Source organism: Heteronotia binoei, chromosome 16 (genome assembly GCF_032191835.1).
Source record: "Heteronotia binoei isolate CCM8104 ecotype False Entrance Well chromosome 16, APGP_CSIRO_Hbin_v1, whole genome shotgun sequence".
Taxonomy (NCBI): domain Eukaryota; kingdom Metazoa; phylum Chordata; class Lepidosauria; order Squamata; family Gekkonidae; genus Heteronotia; species Heteronotia binoei.
This window is the reverse complement of record NC_083238.1, coordinates 51,532,340-51,551,717: the sequence shown is the minus strand read 5'-3', so window position 1 is coordinate 51,551,717 and position 19,378 is coordinate 51,532,340. Positions and strand designations below refer to the sequence as shown.

Sequence of the window (19,378 nt, the reverse complement as noted above, 5' to 3'; positions counted from 1 at the left end):
CTGAGTCAACCTGAGCCGGCTACTTGAACCAGCTTCCACTGGGATTGAATTCAGGTCATGAGCAGAGGGCTCCGACTGCAGTATGGCAGCTTTACCACTCTGCGCCACGGGGCTCTTTCAGTCTCTAAAGGCGAGTTTAAAGAATTCAGTTTTACAGGCCCTATATACCTGAATAGGGAAATAGTTCCTAAATTCAACTGAAAATAAACTTTGCAACCTCAGCCTGATTTCCTCCAATGTTATGTTCAAACCATAAATTAAAAAGTTCACTCCTTATCTGTTTAGCCCTGTGAGCTGGATGTGTACGGTCTCAGGGGAAGAAGCCCACCCACACCCAAGCTAAGATCTCAGCATGTATGTGATTCAGTGAATGAAACAGTCTTTGAGTTCCAAACCCAAATAACTCCGTGCGATGGCCAAGTGAGGGGTGACTGCTGAAAGGGACAGGGCAACCCTGTATGGTGATGTCTCTGAGTGAGGGAGAAGCTCTGGGATGCCAAATGGTCATGGCTCTCTCTGTATAGATTTTAAAAAGAGCCAGGTGAGCGGTGAACTGTGATTGCCTGACCTACCTGTAATCCTGAGCCTGGTGACAGAAGGCTTGGAGGGCAGTAGTGAATGAATGAGTGGAAAAGAGTGTCACAAGATGCCGCAGGTGATATTAGTGGTGATGGAGGAGGAAGAGGCTTTGTTTGTGTTTTTTCTTGCTTTTAGTAATCAGTTGAAAAAAGTCAATTATAACTCTACAGCCCTGGTAGAGTCACAGCTTTTGTGCTGAGCTTTTCCCCTAGATGGGGATGCCAACTCTTGAATTCTAAAATTTGGGGTCTTTGTTGGCTGGATAGGGGTGGGGGAGGAGGAGGACACATGGTCTGAGTGAAAATGTGGAACCAGGGGCAGAACCCGGCAAGTCTGAGCAGGTCTGATGGCAAAGTTTGGAATAAAAGCCACCTATTTTATATTTATAGTCTTACCTTGCTCTCTTAGTCATACATTCTTGGGGAAACAAGTGAATACTCTAGCAGGGGTGTCAAACATGTGGCTCAGGGGCAAATCAGGCCCCCAGAGGGCTCCTATCAGCTCCTCGAGCAACTGGCTGTCATCTGCTTCCTTCTCCCTCTCTCTTGCTTGCTTCTACATCTCAGATTGCTTTGCAAGGCTTGCTCAATCACACAGGACCTATAGAGCAAAGCCTCTATTTTCTCCATTGGCTGAGGCTCCTCCCTTGGGGAGGAAAGGGGGAAGGCAGAGCTTGTTTTTCCAGGCTCTCTCAGTCGCACAGCAGAGCTACTGAGCCAAGCCTCTCTTCCTTCCCCTTCCTGGTCCCCTAGGGAAGGAAGGAAGGAAGGAGCCAGAGCTCCCTTTGCCCAGTTTCCAGGATCCCATGGGAGAAATACAAAGAAAGCACCTTTAATACCAACAAGTGTAATGTTTTAACCATGTTTTGCAGGTTTTTTTAAAATATGTATATTTAATTGTGTTTGTGTCCTTTATAAAGTTTATATCTCTGCTTCCTAATCTTAAATAGGTGTACACATGGCCTGGCCCGACCCAACCTGACGTGGCCCAGTCCAAAAGCCGTCCCTTTTTTCTTTCCCAGGTCTGTGCATAGACCCAAAGGGAAAAGGGAGGGCAGCGCAAACACCTCCAGGATGCTGTCAGTTTCTCCTCCCAGGGTCTCATTTATAATAATAATATAATAATAATAAATTTTTATTTATATCCCTCCCTCCCCACCTCGGCAGGCTCAGGGCGGCTAACAACATTTTATAAAAACATACAATAATTAAAAGCCTTTAAATTTAACAATATAAACAATAAACTAAATTTAACAACATTAAAACCAATCCAATGAGTACAGTTATGCAGCGGTATAGATCTTAAAACCGCATTGGCGGATCCTTAATTGCCGATCTTCTTAGCAGTCCAAATGTGCAAGCTTAAAAAGGACGGTCTTGCAGGCCCTGCGGAACTGATCAAGGTTTACAGTATATCAGATCTGGCCCTCATAACAAATGAGTTTGTTATTTTAAAAACTGGACGGGTGAGGGGTACAGGCAGTTTTTCTGCTTTCCTGGCAGTTGTTTTGAAGGCGAATAAAAAAAAACCAGAAGTCCAAGTCAAAATTTTCTCCTGGGCTATTGACAAATCTATTCCTTGACACATGAAAAACCTCTGGCTTCCACCATGACTCTTCCCATGGAGCCACCCTGGGTTCCAACTCACAATATTTTTATTTCAAGTGGTGGCAAATCTAGACATTGGGGAAGCAGGGATAATTCTCTCTTTGCATAGAAGAAATGACAGCGGGGTCCTCTTGGTTCCCTTGGCGAGCTGGGATACTTAACCGTGTAATCCTAAACAGCAGTATGCTCTTCTAAGCCTGTTGACTTCAGTGGCCATTGAAGTGTAAAGCTCTGCCTAGGATTGCACTGTTGTTCTGTACCAGCACTCAGGACAGTGGTTAAACTGGCTTTGGAGTTCATACTTGCTGGCCAGGGTGAAAGTGTGAGGATCCTAGCGGTCCTGGTGTAGGTAGGAGAGCCAGTTTGGTGTAGTGGTGAAGTGTGCGGACTCTTATCTGGGAGAACCGGGTTTGATTCCCCACTCCTCCACTTGCACCTGCTAGCATGGCCTTGGGTCAGCCATAGCTCTGGCAGAGGTTGTCCTTGAAAGGGCAGCTGCTGTGAGAGCCCTCTCAGCCCCACCCACCTCACAGGGTGTCTGTTGTGGGGGAGGAAGGTAAAGGAGATTGTGAGCCGCTCTGAGACTCTTCGGAGTGGAGGGCGGGATATAAATCCAATATCTTCTTCTTCTTCTTCTTATGCCAACCTCGAGGTGGGCCCTTCAGATTTCCCAGGATTATGGCTGATCTCCAAAAGAGAGAGAGAGAGAGATCCATTTCCTGGAGGAAACGGCATCTTTGGAGGATGGCCTCTATGGCATCATCCCCTGCTGCGGTGTCTCCCCGAACCCTGCCCTCCTCTGGCTCCTCCCTCCAGATCTCCAGGAATTCCCCAACTCAAAGTTGGCATCCTTACCCTTGTGGAGCAAGCCACTCGGAGTGTACTAGGCCAGGTCCTGAGGAAGCGATTTCACAATAGCAGCCGTATTGTGAAGTCCTTGTTGACGCGCCTTCTCTCGTCCGCGCGAGGCTCCGTCGAATATTCGTCCCTCGCCCTCTTTCGTTAACGTCTCTTTGTTTGTCTCGTTGTGAATCCCGCGACTGGCCTAGAAGAAGTATCCGCAAGGATAGTCCAAGTAGTGACAGCTGAGGCTGTGGCGGTCCTGAAAGGGGAACAGGAACAAGAAGCCCAGCACAAAGATCTGCCCGCACCGTTGCCTTTAGGTAAAGCCCACCGTCTCGGCTGTATGTTGTGCTAGAAACGTCCGGCTTTGCGCTGCAACTGTGGCCTAGATTTTTTTTTTTATTATTCATTCATTCAGCTATTTATTTTAAGAATGGAGAGCTGAGATGCTGCTGCCATCTTCCCATTGTCCAAGAGCAGGAATCCTAGCCACATGATCACTTACTGCCGTTGTGCTTCTCGCAGGCGAGTCAGAAGGACAGATAGCTCTGCATCTATTGTCGCGTTTGAGGGAAGCTGGCCCCGTGGAAGGATCCCTTGCTTGTGCACGCTAGCAATGAACTCAGACCAGTATTTCCGAATCTCCACTTTCCTCTTCTCCTGCAGTTAGAAACAATAAATTGATTTTAGCTTTGTATGCTAAAATAAGAATTTATGGGGCAGATCAGGGTTCAGCCCCAAGGCATTTGTCATGCAGGGCGAATGCCGGTAAAAGACATTCAAGCTTTCACGGTGCAGACCATTCTTTGTCGAGCAGAATAAAAGGGCAGGTAACTATGTTTAACTTATTTAATTCCTTTCTTTTCATTTATCATCTGCAAAGTATTCCAGGGCTATCCAGTCATTGCCCCTTGTCCTGCTGCTTTGCTCAGCAAAGTCAGGCATCCCCCCCCCCCCCTCAGTCCCAGAAGCCTTCTTCCAAAAGAAGTGGTTGTGCTGGAGGAAGGGCTTTCTAAGCTGGGGAGAGTTTCAGGAGGTTAGCTGTTCTGGTCTACAGTAGAAGAGCAGGATGCGAGCAGGGCCGGCATGTGGGAGTAGACCAAGTAGACGGCCACCTAGGGGGCCACCTGGCCTAGGGGTGCCATGAGGCTCCCCCTCTCCTCATGCCCCACACCCACTGCCATCCTGACTTCGGGGGAGCATGGCAGCGAGCGCACTCAGAACCTAGCTCTGAACATGCCCACTGCCTTCCAGACTTCGCCAAGGCCTCCCAAGGCTCAGGAAGCCTATGCGAAGTCAGGGGTACGGCAGCAAGCATGCTCAAAGCCTGGCTCTGAGTGCGCTCCCTGCCTTCCAGAGTTCGACAAGGCCTCCTGAGACTCAGCAAAGCTGGTTTCTTCAATGAAGCTGGAGGCAAAGCTGGAGGCCTCAATGAAGTCAGGGGGATTGGCAGCGAGTGTACTCAGAGCACGGACTTCACCAAAACTTCCGGACTCAGGAAGCCTCAGCAAAGTTGGTGTGTGTGTGTGACAGTGATGTCATCATTGATGTTATTGGGGCACACACGCAAAGCACACACTAATATACTACTGGGGGGCAGAGGAGCGGGGTTCAGCTTGGGGCTCAGAAGCCCCTAGCGTCGGGCCTGGATGTGAGTCCAATAGCACTAGGTTAACAGAGAGACTGTTTAGGCAGTAGAAAGGGTTTCACACTTGGCTGAATGGAGTGGAAGGCAGTAGACCATTCCTCTGGTTGAGAAGAGCAAATGAAACTTAACTGCTCGTTGAAGCATGCTGAGTTGCATCCAGAAATTACTGTGCCTGCCTTTCATGAATACCAAGAATCAATAAAATTGTGGAGTAGGATCTCCCCCGGCCCACTGGAAACCAGCTTTGCCGCAATGACCCCCCCCCCTCTAGCCCACCCAACCCCAGATGTGGTATCAATGGAAGTGGCTCCCTCATCCCACCTTACCCCAGCCAGGAAGCAATGGTGAGGGCAGGAAGCAATTTTTTCCAGGCCAATATGGCCAGGACTCCTGGAAGCATTTTGCTATCTTCTGGGCATGGAGCAGGGCGTTACTGGGGGTGGGGTAGGGGTGGTATTCATGAATTTCCTGGGTTGTTGGACTAGATGTCCCTGGAGGTCTCTTCCGTCTCTGATTTTATGATTCCACTTCCTCCCCCTGCCCAATCCTGCCCAAGTCCAGCTGAGGCTCCAACTCAGAAGTATCTGCATATGCACAGAACATAAGAGAAGCCATGTTGGATCAGGCCAATGGCCCATCCAGCCCAACACTCTGAGACACACATTGCCCAAAACCCAGGGGCCATCAGGAGGTCCTCCAGTGGTGCCAGGACACTAGAAGCCCTCCCACTGTTGCCCCCCTCCAAGCACCAAGACAGAGCATCACTGCCTCAGAGAGTTCCATCTATACCCAGTGACTAATAGCCACTGATGGACCTCTGCTCCATATGCTTATCCAATCCCCTGTTTTGGGAATTGATACTTCTCTCTGCCCCATCCACCCCAGTTTTTAGATTTTTTTTTCCTGCAAATCTAGGGGGGGTCCTGCAAGTTTGTAGAAAAATCTTCCATGTAAATAGGCCTAGTCTTCAAGTTTAAGTTTTGTAGATGGACCCACAGTTCTCTGTTAGCTATAGGATACTGCTTATCTATAGCAGTATACAAGCTAACGTAAACATCCATTCTTCGTGGGAAAAGTAATATTATATTATGCACTTGCACAGATAGCCATAGATACGCATGCTAACATGCGCAAGTATTCAACCAGACTCTTTAGAAATATTTTTACTATTACATAATTTTTTATCCTGTAGACAGATGCAGGAACGAAAAAGAAAATGAAGTACTTTAAGGGCCCGCCAAGCTTAGTAGTGTTTCCAGCTGAAATCAACAGGGCTTAAAAGTGCTACTCCCGGCGCTCCTATGTCCCTTCTCTATGCCCCTCTTTTGTGTCCATCAATGGGGTCTGAGTCTCACCTTGTCTCATTTCACGGTTTGACAAGAAACGTCTTTATGTGGAATAAAGCTGGTTCCGGAAAATGAAACCTCCATTTGGAATCATTTGTGAAATAATAAAATGGGACCCCCCCTTCCAATATCTGTAAGTGGACTGAACATGTGGTTGGGCCCCTGTCTTTGGTGTCGTTGGCTTGTCTGTTTGTTCCCGACAGTTTTCATTGTTGTTGTTTTTTGAACAAATGGCTTGAATATCCTCCCCCCTCCCCGCTTCTGCTTGTAAGTGAGCTTTTCTTCAAGGCATGTAAGGATAATGAGGTCAGTCATTCCGATAGCCGGCTTCCGTGGCACAAAAACAAAAAAACCCGGTTATCATTTGTAAGTCATGAAAGAAGAATTGTAAAACGCTGGAGGGAGCTCCCAAGCATAACGCTGCTGCATCTGAAATGAACAGCTGCTATTGTTGATCTTAGGCCTTAGTGAAGTTATTGGTCTCCCGATTCCGGTTCGCTGCCAAAAATGTTATCGGATGCTGCTAGACCGCTGTGAAGGAGAGATTGTCCGGTTGGCACACCCTCGAGTCAGAATAACTGATCGTTTGTGTCTCATTTCTACTTGTTCCTTCTTTAGCAGTTGAAGAGACGGCCAACCTCCCTCCTTCCCCGCCCCCGTCGCCCGCCTCGGAGAAGACTGGAGCGCTAGAAGAAGGTAAGCGATTCCTCGGGCTTTGGGAGGGTGGATCTTTCAGGAGAGAAAGCCACACACCTTAGTCAAAGAGGCGTGCGGGCATTTCTGTCAGCCTCCATTTTAAGGACTGAGCCTTCTGCCTCACTGTAAGTTTACATGAGCATGAGCACACAGGCATGCTTGGTGACATTTGAAAGTGTACATCAACATGACCGAAGTTGCAGATATAAGACTTCTGTGCTTTTAAGGGTTGTTGCAAAATGGAAATCCCACAGGTGTGAACATTTCTCGTTGAAGTGAAACATTTCTCTGTGATGTGGAAAGAGGTGCCTAGTTGCGGGGGGGGGGGGGGGGACATTCTCTCTTCTGTGCCACTTTTAAGATGTCAGACCAGCTCAGAAACGAGACCAGGTGTTCCTGATTCCTTCCTGATATCACACAGCTGGAAAGGATTCCAGAAATCCCTTTTTCAGTGTTTGTGTTTTGTCTCTTGATTTTATAACAATTTGTTACTCCTCCCTTTCCCATAGGGTTGCCAAATCTAGGTTGAGAATCCTGGAGATCTTGGGGGTGGAGCTTGAGGAGAGCAGGATTTGGGGGTGGGTCCTCAATAGACTCCGCCCTCAGCAGCCATTTTCTCCAAGGGAACTGATCTCTGTTGTCCAGAGATAAGTTGTAATATCAGGAGATCTTTAGGTCCCACCTGGAGACTGGCAACTCTACACCCCCTTTTCTGTTTAGGGCTAGGGAACAGTATAGTCTATGGGAAGAAAAGGATTGTTCGATAGTAAGTGTGGCGTGTTATATATTAATAAGTAGCAATTTAAAAAATGCCGACTTGGGCTCTGCACCTGACCAGCAAAGGCACTGGTTATCTATCTGAATAAATTAAGCTCTGCTAACAGTGTACTTGAAACATAACTATACAAACTGCACAGCCTCATACAAAACAAGAGCAAAACACAGAAAATGCATTAATAAGTAAGCATTTAAAGTAATTCTCGTTTCAGACACAGTCAGAAGTAAAGGGTAGGCCATGCTCTTCAAACAGTTGGTGTCTGTATCTGTTCTATTTCACATACTAATTAATTTTTGCTTGACCTATAACTGTAAAAGCACAAGACCCTTCCAGGAAAAACAGGTGGCAGATCTATCTAATAACAAATGTTGATATTCTAACAGTTTGAATTGAGATCTCTTCAGAAAGCAACAGTCTTCCGGATCAGGAGTCGGTTACTGTTTCGCAGTGCAAAGCATGCACTTACAAACCATTTTGAATCCGTGCCATGACTTCACAAGCTTGTGTGTTTCTGTGTCCAAATGTGTGAGCTCTCTTTTTGTCTAGGGGAACTCAACCCTTACAAAGAACCTTGCTCAGTTCTTATCAGAGAAGACAGTGGCTCCAGTAGCCCCTATCGTAGCACTCTGCAAAGCCCCAGATCATCTGAGTGTGAATCAAGAGCTGTTTATGAAAGTCTCCAATCACATGTTCACCACAAATCCACTCCAACCAATGGGATTTCTTTGCGTGTCTAAAGCTACACTTGTACAGGGGATGGAATGCCATCACCAGCTCAGAAGGTGTTGTTATTGTTGGTTGTTATCATTTTGCACTGATATTGCAGTCGTAGCTCCACAGACATGGAGCTTGGGTAATGGAAGAACTTCCTTATGCCAAGCAGGGGCAGGACTTCTGTCCCTTTACAAACATCAAACCCAGAGGTGTCCAGCTGCTGAGGGACTTCATTTATTCCCCCATCACTGGGCCACGGTTCAGTGGTAGAACATCTGCTTGATATGTAGAAGATCCCAGATTCAGTCCCTGGCATCTCCAGGAGGTGATGTGGAAGACTTCAAGAACCTGGGGATCTGCTGCCAGTCTGAGTAGACAGTACTGACCTTGATGGACCTATAGTCTGATTCTGTATGAACAGCTTCATGTGTGTGTTCAGTGCACTAAGGCATTGGGAGAGGCCCTGCTAGTAAAAAAAAATGTTGCTCACAGAGTGACCATCCCCAAAGGTGCTTAAACAAGGCCTTTCAATACGAGTCTGCTGGCCCAAAACTATCCAAGAAAAATCCCATATACTTTCTGTCTCCATAGTCTTTTCATGCTCGCCTTCCATGTTTAGTGTCCATGGCCACCGTCTAACACAGAATTTAAGTCCATTGCAATCCTAGGAGGTGACAAACATGGCAAAGGAGAAAAGTATGCTGCATATCTCCAACTGTTCAAGGGGTTTCTCCATGAATTCCCTTTGGAACTGGGGATTCTATGGTTTTACATGACTGAGCATTCCGACAGACCAAAGTTCCCAATACTGGAAGGTTTAGCTAACTAGGGAGTTAGAACTTGGCTCCCTGATGGGCTGTAGGCAGGTAGGTTTGGACCGTTCAGTCATGTGATCCTCATGGCGGCCTCCCCGGCTTCACCCCACCGTGATCTAGTATGATCCAGGATTGTTGACTGTGTCCAGTGCCCAGCTGGTTAACTTTGGGCACATCTGTACAGACCCAGAGAAGCACTACATACTTATGTCAATGTGCCATCTCTTTTTGAAATATGATTACCATTTCTGTATAATTGTTAGAGGTTTTAAAATATATATATAATCTGTGTTTTAACTATTGGAAGCTGCCCTGAACCCCGCATGCAGAGGACAGCGAGATAATAGTCCAGCAAGATAAAATATAAAAATGTTTGTCTTCTGAAAGGGTAGAATCTGTGATGTATCATTTTCTTTCAAAGATTTATTAGCTGTCTTCTGCTTTGCAAGTCAGCTTACAATGCAAATAAAAGGCACTAGTTAAAAGCAATAATTTAAAAGTGCAGGTAGGCAAAAGAAATGCAGTTTCAAAATGAATAGGGCATGGTTGCCAGTCCTGAGAAACACAACATGCTCTGCATCTTACAACAGCATGACAGATAAGATTAGAATGTCAAGAGCCAATCCATGTGCAAAAGAACCTCCTCAGGAAAGCTCCTCCACTCGCATGTCACAGCCTGGGAAACTCCTACAAGATAATGACTCAGCCCTACTTCCACCTTCCCGAGTAGATATAAATTACCTGCCTACCATCTTCTCACTTTGAAACAGAGAGAACTCTAGCCTTCTGTAGATAGATCCAGGTGGGCAGCCGTGTTGGTCTGAAGCAATAGAACAAAGTAGGAGTCCAGTAGCACATTTAAGACCAACAAAGTTTCATTCAGAATGTAAGCTTTCATATGCATGCATACTTCTTCAGACAAGGAATGAGGTACAGTGAACAGAGCTACATATAGCTGGTGGACAGTGGTTTAGAATGCAAAGTAGTACAAAGTTAAAATCCAATGGAAAGGCAGACCCTAAGTAAAGTAAATGAGTTAAAAAAATCACTTCAGTGCCAGATTAAATTAATGTGGTGATTGATCGGTTGAGTTTGCTTGATCAGACATGTTTGGGAAGTAACGACTCAACCAAACAGTCTTCAACGTACTGAACTTTCATTTTACAATTTGGGCTTTCCTGTGTTAACCGACCCTTTTGTGACTTGCAATATTTGCCGGTGTATTCACTTCTAACAAACCAAGTAAAAGCGCTTGTTTGGCTACATGCCTATCTCAGGTGGGCTTTTAACATTTTTTGGTCGATACCCCAATGGAAACTGATCTGGATTCACATTGAGGTTTCAGATACCAGCCTGAAAATTGGCTTTCAGATATCTGCCATTAACATTAGAGCTATTGTCTACCTGTTGGCTTTCGGTTTTTTGCATAAAAATGGCAGTTGATCAATTTCCAAGAACTCCAGGGCTTTCAAATGCCAGATCTATTTAACTGCCAGTTGATTGTTCTGTGTATTAGCATTTCAAAGAGATGAAACATCTCTAGGTCATTCTGACTCAGTAGATCAAGTTGTTCACAGCACTACAGCTGGTAATTCACCCGTATTTCAGGCTTTCTCTGAGTATATAAAGACAGAGAATGGAGGATGCTTATCAAAATTGACCAAAGGATCTGTATCTATGTAGAATTAAGGCTATTATGTACACATGTATGTTTCATGCAGTATTTCAGGACGGTGTTTCTCTGTTTCCATCTTCACACAAAGAAATTAACATTTGATCTCTTTTGCAGCAGGAATGCAGATTTAGCCTGTTTTTAAAATATGTCGTTATTTTAAAATACTTCTGTAACCTCACCCCCCCCCCCCGGAGATTTAAAGAAAACTCTTCTTACAAGTCAACCAGAGTTGAGCGGTTTTAGTTCTGTTGATTTCCATAAGAAAATTAATCACATTATCTTCCACTGAAACCAGTAGAGCTTAATTTGGGCTACATTATACGACTTGTCAGAGATGCAGCTAAGTGTCACTCATCATAAATTTCAAATGCAGGGCTTTATTGTAGCAGGAACTCCTTTGCATATTAGGCCACACACCCCTGATGTAGCTTATCCTCCTAGAGCTTACAGTAGGTCCTGTGCTAAGAGCCCTGTAAGCTCTTGGAGGATTGGCTACATCAGAGGTGTGTGGCCATGTTCAAATATGTAACAAGTTGTGTGTGTGTAATTCTAAACTTAGATGTAAAGAGGAAATGAGTGTGAAAGAATCGAATTTCTTTTTTTGCCTTTGAGATAACTGGTTTGTTTGTCTTATGACTTAAGATAGCCACTGAACAAAGACAAGCTTATTGGCCTCAACGCATGATTCTTACCTTGGAAGTGTGCAGACACAAGTTTGTTGCTGACTGGGAGGGGGCAAAGAGAAAAGGCTGAGGCTCAGTGGTTGAGCATCTGCTTTCTATACAGAAGATACTGAGTTCATTCACCACCATTTCCCACTAAATGGGATTAGTAGTAGGCATCATGAAAGATGTCTGGAGACCTAGAAGGCCTCTGCTGATCAGAGTAGATAGTCCTGCTTTTGATGAGAGAGTTGAGAAAGAGAATTTTTTTTCCGTCTCCCAAAAATACTAGGACTCAAGGCCATCTAATGAAGCTGATGGGTCATAGGAAGAGGATGGACAAAAGGAAATACTGATTTATATAGAGCAGGGGTGGCCAACGGTAGCTCTCCAGATGTTTTTTGCCTACAACTCCCATCAGCCCCAGCCATTGACCATGCTGACTGGGGCTGATGGGAGTTGTAGGCAAAATATATCTGGAGAGCTACCGTTGGCCACCCCTGATATACAGAATGATTAAAATGTGGAATTCGCTGCCAGCGGGTGTAGTGATGGCCGCAGGGATAGACCGCTTTAAAGGGGGATTAGATAGGTACATGTAAGAGAGGTCTGTCAGTGGCTACTAGCCATGGTGACTGAGGGGAACCTCTACATTCAGCAGCACTAAATCCTCTGAACCCCGGAGCCAAGAGTAGTGTTCCCTCTAAGCTGAGTTAGTGTTAGTTTTTTAGCCTCCGGTTTACACATTTTTGTCTTAGCTCAGGAAAAAATGGCCCTAGAGCAAACTAATTTATGTAATAGCCAGATCATTTGCTCACAACCTTGATGCCAGTAGCTCATGAAGCAGAATATTTGCTCACAAGACTCCACAGCTTAGAGGGAGCGTTGGCCAGGAGGTAACATCAAGGAAAGGCCTTGACCTCTGTGCCCTGTTGTTGACCCTCCAGAGGATGGGTTGGCTACTGTGTGAGACAGGATGCTAGGCCACTGGTCAGATCCTTAAGGGCTCTGCTTATGTTCTTATGAAGGCCTTGACCTCTCTGCCCTGTTGTTGGCCCTCCATAGAAACTGGTTGGTCAGTACACGAGAGACAGGATGCTGAACTAAATGTTCTGTTGATCTGATCCAGCTGGGCTCTTCTTATGTTCTTGTGATGGACCTAGGTTGTCACTCAGTAGAAGGCTTCACATGTTTACGAGTATATTGTTGGAATTTACGCAAAATAAGACAGAGGTAGATTCATAGAATTTGAGAGGAGAATGGAAGGGTCCTTTCTGGTCAATGCAGAATGGCTTGGATTGTGGATAGAATTCGGCGAGCTGCAAAGGGTCTCTCACCTGCCTCTTCGGTTCCATTCCTTCTCCCACAGCAGTTTGACAGCTTTAACCTCGTCAGCAGGTTGCGTAGCCCCCAAACAGGAGGGCGATTTCCTTCAGTCATCCTGTGGTGGAAATCACTGCGCGGTAGACATGACGAAGGTAGATGTGGCCAGCCATGCGGAAAACACAAATTAGAGCAAGGAAGAGAGGGGGAGCGAGGTTTGACTCACAGACCTCTTTTCAGCAGAGAGAAGGTGCCGGTACCATTGGGTGCGTTGTTTTATCTTGATAACTGGCTTCCCCTAGACACGCACACAAGCGAAATGAGTGGCCCCGTTTTCACTACTGTGGGAGGTAAGAGACCTAATTTAATTTTATTAGAGCTGTGTTAGATATTGGGGGAGGAACTGTGGCCGGATTTCAGTGTCGATGGACCCAATGTGTTGGCTCTCTTCAACTGGGGGTGGGGGGAGGTTCCATGGTTAGGATAGACAACTCACCTCACCCTTTTGTCTATGAGATATTCCATGTGACAAAGCTCGCAGAGTAACCTGCTTTCTGTATGAATGCAAAGACTAAAAATGCTGAAGGGAAAGAAGGCGGCCCAGGGTGCACCAGTTTTGTAGCTAAATTATGCGATTGAGGAAGGTTTCTTTGAACCAGGGGCTGTTTTAGGAATAAACAAGAGCTAAATGTTGTGAAAGAATTAGGAGGCATTTTGCAATCCATATTGTTCTTCAGTAGATCCCCAACAGCTGGAATTAAATCATCCTTTGTGTAAGAAATATTTTTATCCGCTGGGGCTACCCTCCTCAGAACGGTTGTCAGATCAGACCCAATTCACATCAAAGAATCTTCCTAAATCACATTTAAAATAAATCCCCAAAAGGCTCCTTGTGTTTGTTAGCATTGTTGCTTTTATTTTAAATATTAAAATGACTACTCCTGAGCATCTACTACAGCTGTAAAATATTTTTGTTCCAAATGTTTAAAAAGTTACCCTTTTGAAGGTATTACAGCAACTTAATTATTCAATGAAGATTCATCTGATGGGGTGTCTTAAGATCAGAGCAGTTCTAAACCTGATCTGAGGAAGAAGTTCTAACAGCACATTATTATTATCATTATTATTTTATATGCCGCCGATTCCCCTATTTGGGGGCTCAGAGCGGAGTATATCAAAATAGTAATAAAATCACAATAAAATTACAATAATATCATAATAAAAACCAATTACAACATTTAGTAAAGTGCAACAAGATGGTCCAGCAAGATGATATGGCAGAATGGTACTATAGAATGGCAGGATGGTACTGCAGAATAGCACAAAAAATAGTACCACAATACATTAGTACAGTGGGGCAGTAGGGGGAGGCCAGCCAATCTAATAAGTAGATGCCCGCCGCCTCATCCAAAAACCTGGCAGAACAGCTGCATTTTACAGGCCCTACGAAAGGCTAACAAGCCAGGTAGGGCCTGAATCTCCATAGGGAGCTGATTCCACCAGGTTGAGGGAGTGATCCCATTAAATAAAATGGAGCTTACTTCCATGTAGCACAGTTTAGCATTGCTCCCTCGGTAGCTTAGGAGAGTTCCTGATCTCCATATGCAGAGATTCTCAGTGGCCGACATTCTTCCCAGCCAACTCTATGCCAGTGTAACTTTTTCATCAGTGCAGTTGTGCTCAATAGACTCAGAAATAAGCAGTACCAAGGGTATGTTGGGACAGGGGTGGGGCTTAGTTAATGCCCTACACCCCCTTCAGTTCAGATGATGTCCTTCAGTGGGAGCAAACTGCATTTCCTCCTCCGTGCCTGTGTGGCTACATAATGGCGTAGGCACCCCAAAAAAGTTGCAATCCTCAAGCAGAAGCTTCAAGGGGAGATTACAATTCAAGATATCTGGACTTGAGTTCATTCACTGAGTCAGAACAATGGAAACCTCCTAGGACTGAATAGGGACATAGGAGCCCTGTCTCACTATATATACGAGTTTTCTGCTCCTAAGCATTTCTTCCCCACTCTGATCAAACTGGCTGTATTTTGCATTGTACCGTTGCATCCCAACTGCTTTATTTGCAACACCCCTCCCACCTTTAGACTGGGCTATACAGGCTTAAGGATAGGGGTGTACAAAAGAAATCGTGGTTTTTTAAATGCAGGTCTGTTGGACCCCCCCAAAAAAAATTGGTAGTCCCAAATATTCCTGAATCTAAGTAATGGTATTGTATTGGGATTTGGATAAATATTTGGAAAATCAGGATTTATTTGGGTCTGTTATAACCCATGGGGACCATCCCGATAGGGTATAATGGAGTTCAGAAGGCAATGCCTTCCAAGTTTACTTGATGAGTCAAGCTGCCACAGAGACATGACTCTGGAAGTTCAGATGGCATCTAAACTTTAAATACTTTCTGAGTTCTCTTGCCAAGTTGAGCCACAGCTTCAGCATGACTCTGAGAGTTCAGCCAGGCCTGAATAAAAGCCGAATAATATCGGCTTTTATTCAGATGTGGTTATTCCATTAGCTTTATCAGGTTCTTGAATCTGATTCAGCTCAATAAATACCCAGAAAATACCAATAAGGTATTTTTCAGGTATTTATTCAGCTCAGTGTATACCGAGCACACATCCCTAGGATCTCTGTTCTCACTTGGATCTGATGAAGGAAGCTTTCACTTTCAGAAGCTTATACTTTGAACATCCGACTGGTTTCTGTGATGCAACTGGACTTGAATCTAGTTAGGCTATCCAGTGAGCCCAGGCCAGGACCTCTCTCTCTCTCGGCTTGACTTCACAAACGAAGATTTAAGAAGGGTGCAGTAGTCCACGTCTGCTGCAGGCTCGCTGGTGGCTGACAAGACCAATGCGGGACAGGCAGATCCGGCCACAGTGGCTGCAGGGAAAAGTCTGATTTGGGGTTGGTGCTGTAGCAGTGCGATTCTTCCTCAAAGGCCAGGACCACATGACTCCAATACTATGGGTCACACCTTTATATCATGTGCAAAAGAAACATGCAGCAGGAAATTTAGAGAGGGAACGTTGCACAAAAGGAACCTGTGCATGAACAGCCAAGGGTGACAAATATCACAGCCTATTGTTGACACTGCTGTGCTCAGAATCCTTTCAGGTACTTGGCCTAAGGACAACAACTGGGATCGTCCCCTCTGTTCAAGAACGCTGCATGAACGTGCAGGTAAGCAAGGGAAGGGGATGCCACGCTTCAAACTCTGATTCCCTTCCCCTGGCAAAGTCTCTACTATGTATTGGCTCAACAATTCATGTGACTAGCTGTATCTCCTGCAGAGGAGAACAGGGTAAGTATGCACACTCCGGAAGGAAGGGTCTCCTTGGAGATATACAGGCAGAACACCGCTTTGACATCAGTGTGATGTCATGCTGGTGTAGTCTTGCATGCAAGTGGGGGAAGTGAAGCACAGCCACATGACTAGGTGAATACCAGCTCTTCTTTTTCTACTACTGCTGGCCAAACATTCATTATATCCTTTTACCTTAAAAGGTGAGATCCAGTTTGAGAAGCCCCCAGTAGAAGCTGCTGGCAGATTTCCAGTGCAGCTCCATACAACAACTGGGTATGTATTGGTCTGTTGACTACACTGTGCCACCCCAACAGATGAATTGCAAAGTGTGGAAAGGATCATGGGGGAGGATGTGGAAGAGCGCCTAGTTGGGGCCACTGTGTCAATCCGCATCTCAAACCATGTGCAGCGTGCTTGAATCACACCCTCCTTTTTGCTACTGCTGGATATTGTTCATTACTTCTATTTCTCTTGGCTCTTTCCAGGAGCCTTCTAGCAGGAGACCGGAACGGACCCCATTCACAGCGCAGTGCCAACCGTTTGCTGAGCCTGCAGCATGACCAACAGCTACAGTGGCCAATGTGCATCTAGGTGCTCTGCTGTGGGGTGGCCAGCTCGTTGTTCTAGCCTGGCTCCTGTACCGTTGCAGACGGTCATTTGTCCAATCCAGTTATATCGATCATGGGCAGGCTGTGAAAAATACTGCTCTTCTGAAGACTCTGCTGTTTGATGGGACCTTTTTCCAAAGGCGAAATGAAGATAGCCGGCCTCGTAACTTGCATTCAGAACCCTGTTCTGATGATGTTCAATAAACGTTTGTGTTGTTTCACAACCGTGTCTCTGTGTTACTGGAATTTGGTAGACAGGGACCTATGCTCACACCCCTGCTAAGCGTGGAACTCACACTGGGAGGAGCTCAGATGGCCTCAGATTCATCAGGAGCTCCCAGGAGCACAGCTCCTGAACCTTTCTGAGGATTCCCCCTCCTCCTCCCCACCTACCTTGTCCATTGAATAGTAGGTACAGCAGCATAACAATCCCTGGATTAGGAGAACGGGAAACCAGCCAGCCACCAGGGGCTTTGCCATGCCCCCAGCAGCCCTCATTAACCCCTAGAGAAACCCACACCATCCTTTCTCCACTTCATATGTGATTTTGGGTGGCAGGTGGCTTGCTGGCCTTTTGACTTGGGGGGTGGCCAAGGAGAGCCCCAGGTGAGTGAGGCCTGCTTGGGCTGGCTGGATCTCTAGCCAGCCCAAGCAGGCCTCGCTTGTCCGGGGCTCTCCTTTCTTGCATCAGGTTGCTTTTGGCTGGTGGGGGGGATATGCTAATGAGTTATGCTAATGAGCTCCACCACCTATTTTTCTACAAAACGACCCCTGGTTATACCAGAGGTGGGGCAGACTCCTCCACGCTCACAACTTCCCTGATCACCGTCGATGTGAAATAGACTATGCAGGCTATGTGACAGGAAGGGAAGATGGAGAACTAGGGTGAATAGCAGCAGACAGCAGTCATAAGAGCTGGCCACAAGGGAAGGTGCTCAGCAAAATGACCAGAGTCTTGAGAGAAGAAGAAGCAAAGAGAGAAGGAAGCAAAGCTTACTTTTAGCCAGCAAGAAGCCAGTCAGCAGCAAAGCAGAAGGTGGCAGCATGAGCGGTCCATCCCTCGCGATTGGTTCCGATGGTGCAAAATCTCAGCTGCTCTTGGGACTCCTGGGAGGTGGTGGGCTCTCCTTCTTTGGAGGTTTTTCTGCAGAAGCCATCTGATCCCAATGCTGGTTCTGTGAATTTGGGCAAATCAGGAAAAAGAGAGCAGGAAGGGTTGCATCAGTGCTTTGTTCTCATGGCCCTCTCTGACACGCCCAAGGAAATGCTGTTCGTCACTTTGAGATCAGGCAGCAATTTTCTCCAAGTCAGTCTGGCCAGGGAACCTGGAGGTTTTTTGCTAGTTTGGTGTAGTGGTTAAGTGTGCGGACTCTTTTCTGGGAGAACCAGGTTTGATACCAAACTCCTCCACTTACAGTTGCTAGAATGGCTTTGGGTCAGCCATAGCTCTGGCAGAGGTTGTCCTTGAAAGGGCAGTTGCTGTGAGAGCCCTCTCAGCCCCACCCGCTTCACAGGGTGTCTGTTGTGAGAGGAGAAGATATAGGAGATTGTAAGCCGCTCTGAGTCTCTGATTCAGAGAGAAAGGCAGGGTATAAATCTGCAGTCTTCTTCTTTGGGTCATGGAACAGGGGTCACTGGGGATATGTGTGGGGAGATGTGAATTTTCTGCATTGTGCAGGGAATTGGACTGGATGACCCTGAAGGTCCCGTCCAACTCTCTAGAAGTTCCAGAAGTTTTTGTTTGTTTGTTTTTAAAGAACCACTGCAAAAAAGCTCCTTATGAAGTGCAACCAATTAATTTCGTTTTAAAGGAACAGGGAAAATCTCTCTTTTATTCTGCTTTCCTGCCATGGCCGAATGTCTCATCTGTTCTAATTATCCTTATTTCCCTGTACAGAATGGTTGTGGGAGGATATTATGGCGGATTTGCCTTTGACTTGTATACCTAAACTTCTTCCTTTGCATCTTTACTGAAGCACACCTTTTTTACGCAATGTACTTGTTGTAAGCTGTTGGATTCATTGGCATCACTCAAATAGGGAACTGCCTTTATTCCTCTTATAGGGTCTGCAGAGAGATAACTGATGGATTAACATGACAATGCATTGATTGCCTTCCCTTTGTGTCTTTGTACTGAGCTCAGCATGCCTGGTGTCCATCCCATGGTGATGCATTGGTCTTCGTGTATCTATGCATGTTTCCATCTTGTCTTGTCTTATCTGTGTCTGTCTTGTCTGTCTGTCCCAAGTTCTTCCTGCCGTTTCTTCCTCTGTGTGTCTATCTGTAGATGAAGGAGCTGAGGATGAGTTGGGACCGCTCCGGAGCAGGGCAAGGCATGGGCCCACTGCCACGGGGATGAGGCATAAGTTCCTTACCCCCTCTATTTCAATCTCTGTGCCCGATGATGAGCCATACAATTCGGACGAGGAATATTTTGAGCATCCGTGGTTCAGCTCCGAGCGGACGGATGCTGGTACCCCCCCTGGGGCCGCAGCCCAGAGCACGGGAGCCTTGTTAGGCCATGACGAAGGTGAACGAAGCATGGTCCCTCTCTCCTCCTCCTCTCCTCCACCCTGGCATGTCATATTCATTCTGTCATTTCCTTCTACAACTACCGAGTCTCAGGATGTTACCTAAAAGGTTTAGGAAGCTTTCAGGCCAAAATCGGGGTTGAGGGGGGGGGTCTGTTTTTGGCTGGACTTGAAAAGTTTTCTCATTTGTGCAAATGCCACTTGTCTTGTCCCTTGAGTGTGTTTCTGAGCTAGTGAT

The 19,378-nt window shown here is 46.1% G+C and overlaps 1 protein-coding gene across 1 annotated transcript in view; it reads left to right on the top strand.

Moving 5' to 3' along the window:
• MAP2 (microtubule associated protein 2) overlaps positions 1-19,378 on the top strand; it is a 215,228-nt gene that overhangs the window by 140,356 nt on the left and 55,494 nt on the right. Inside the window, exons 5-6 of the mRNA XM_060257049.1 lie at positions 3,236-3,349; positions 6,642-6,719. Coding sequence (XP_060113032.1) covers positions 3,236-3,349; positions 6,642-6,719 — 192 coding nt within the window. The remainder of the gene's footprint in view (positions 1-3,235; positions 3,350-6,641; positions 6,720-19,378) is intronic.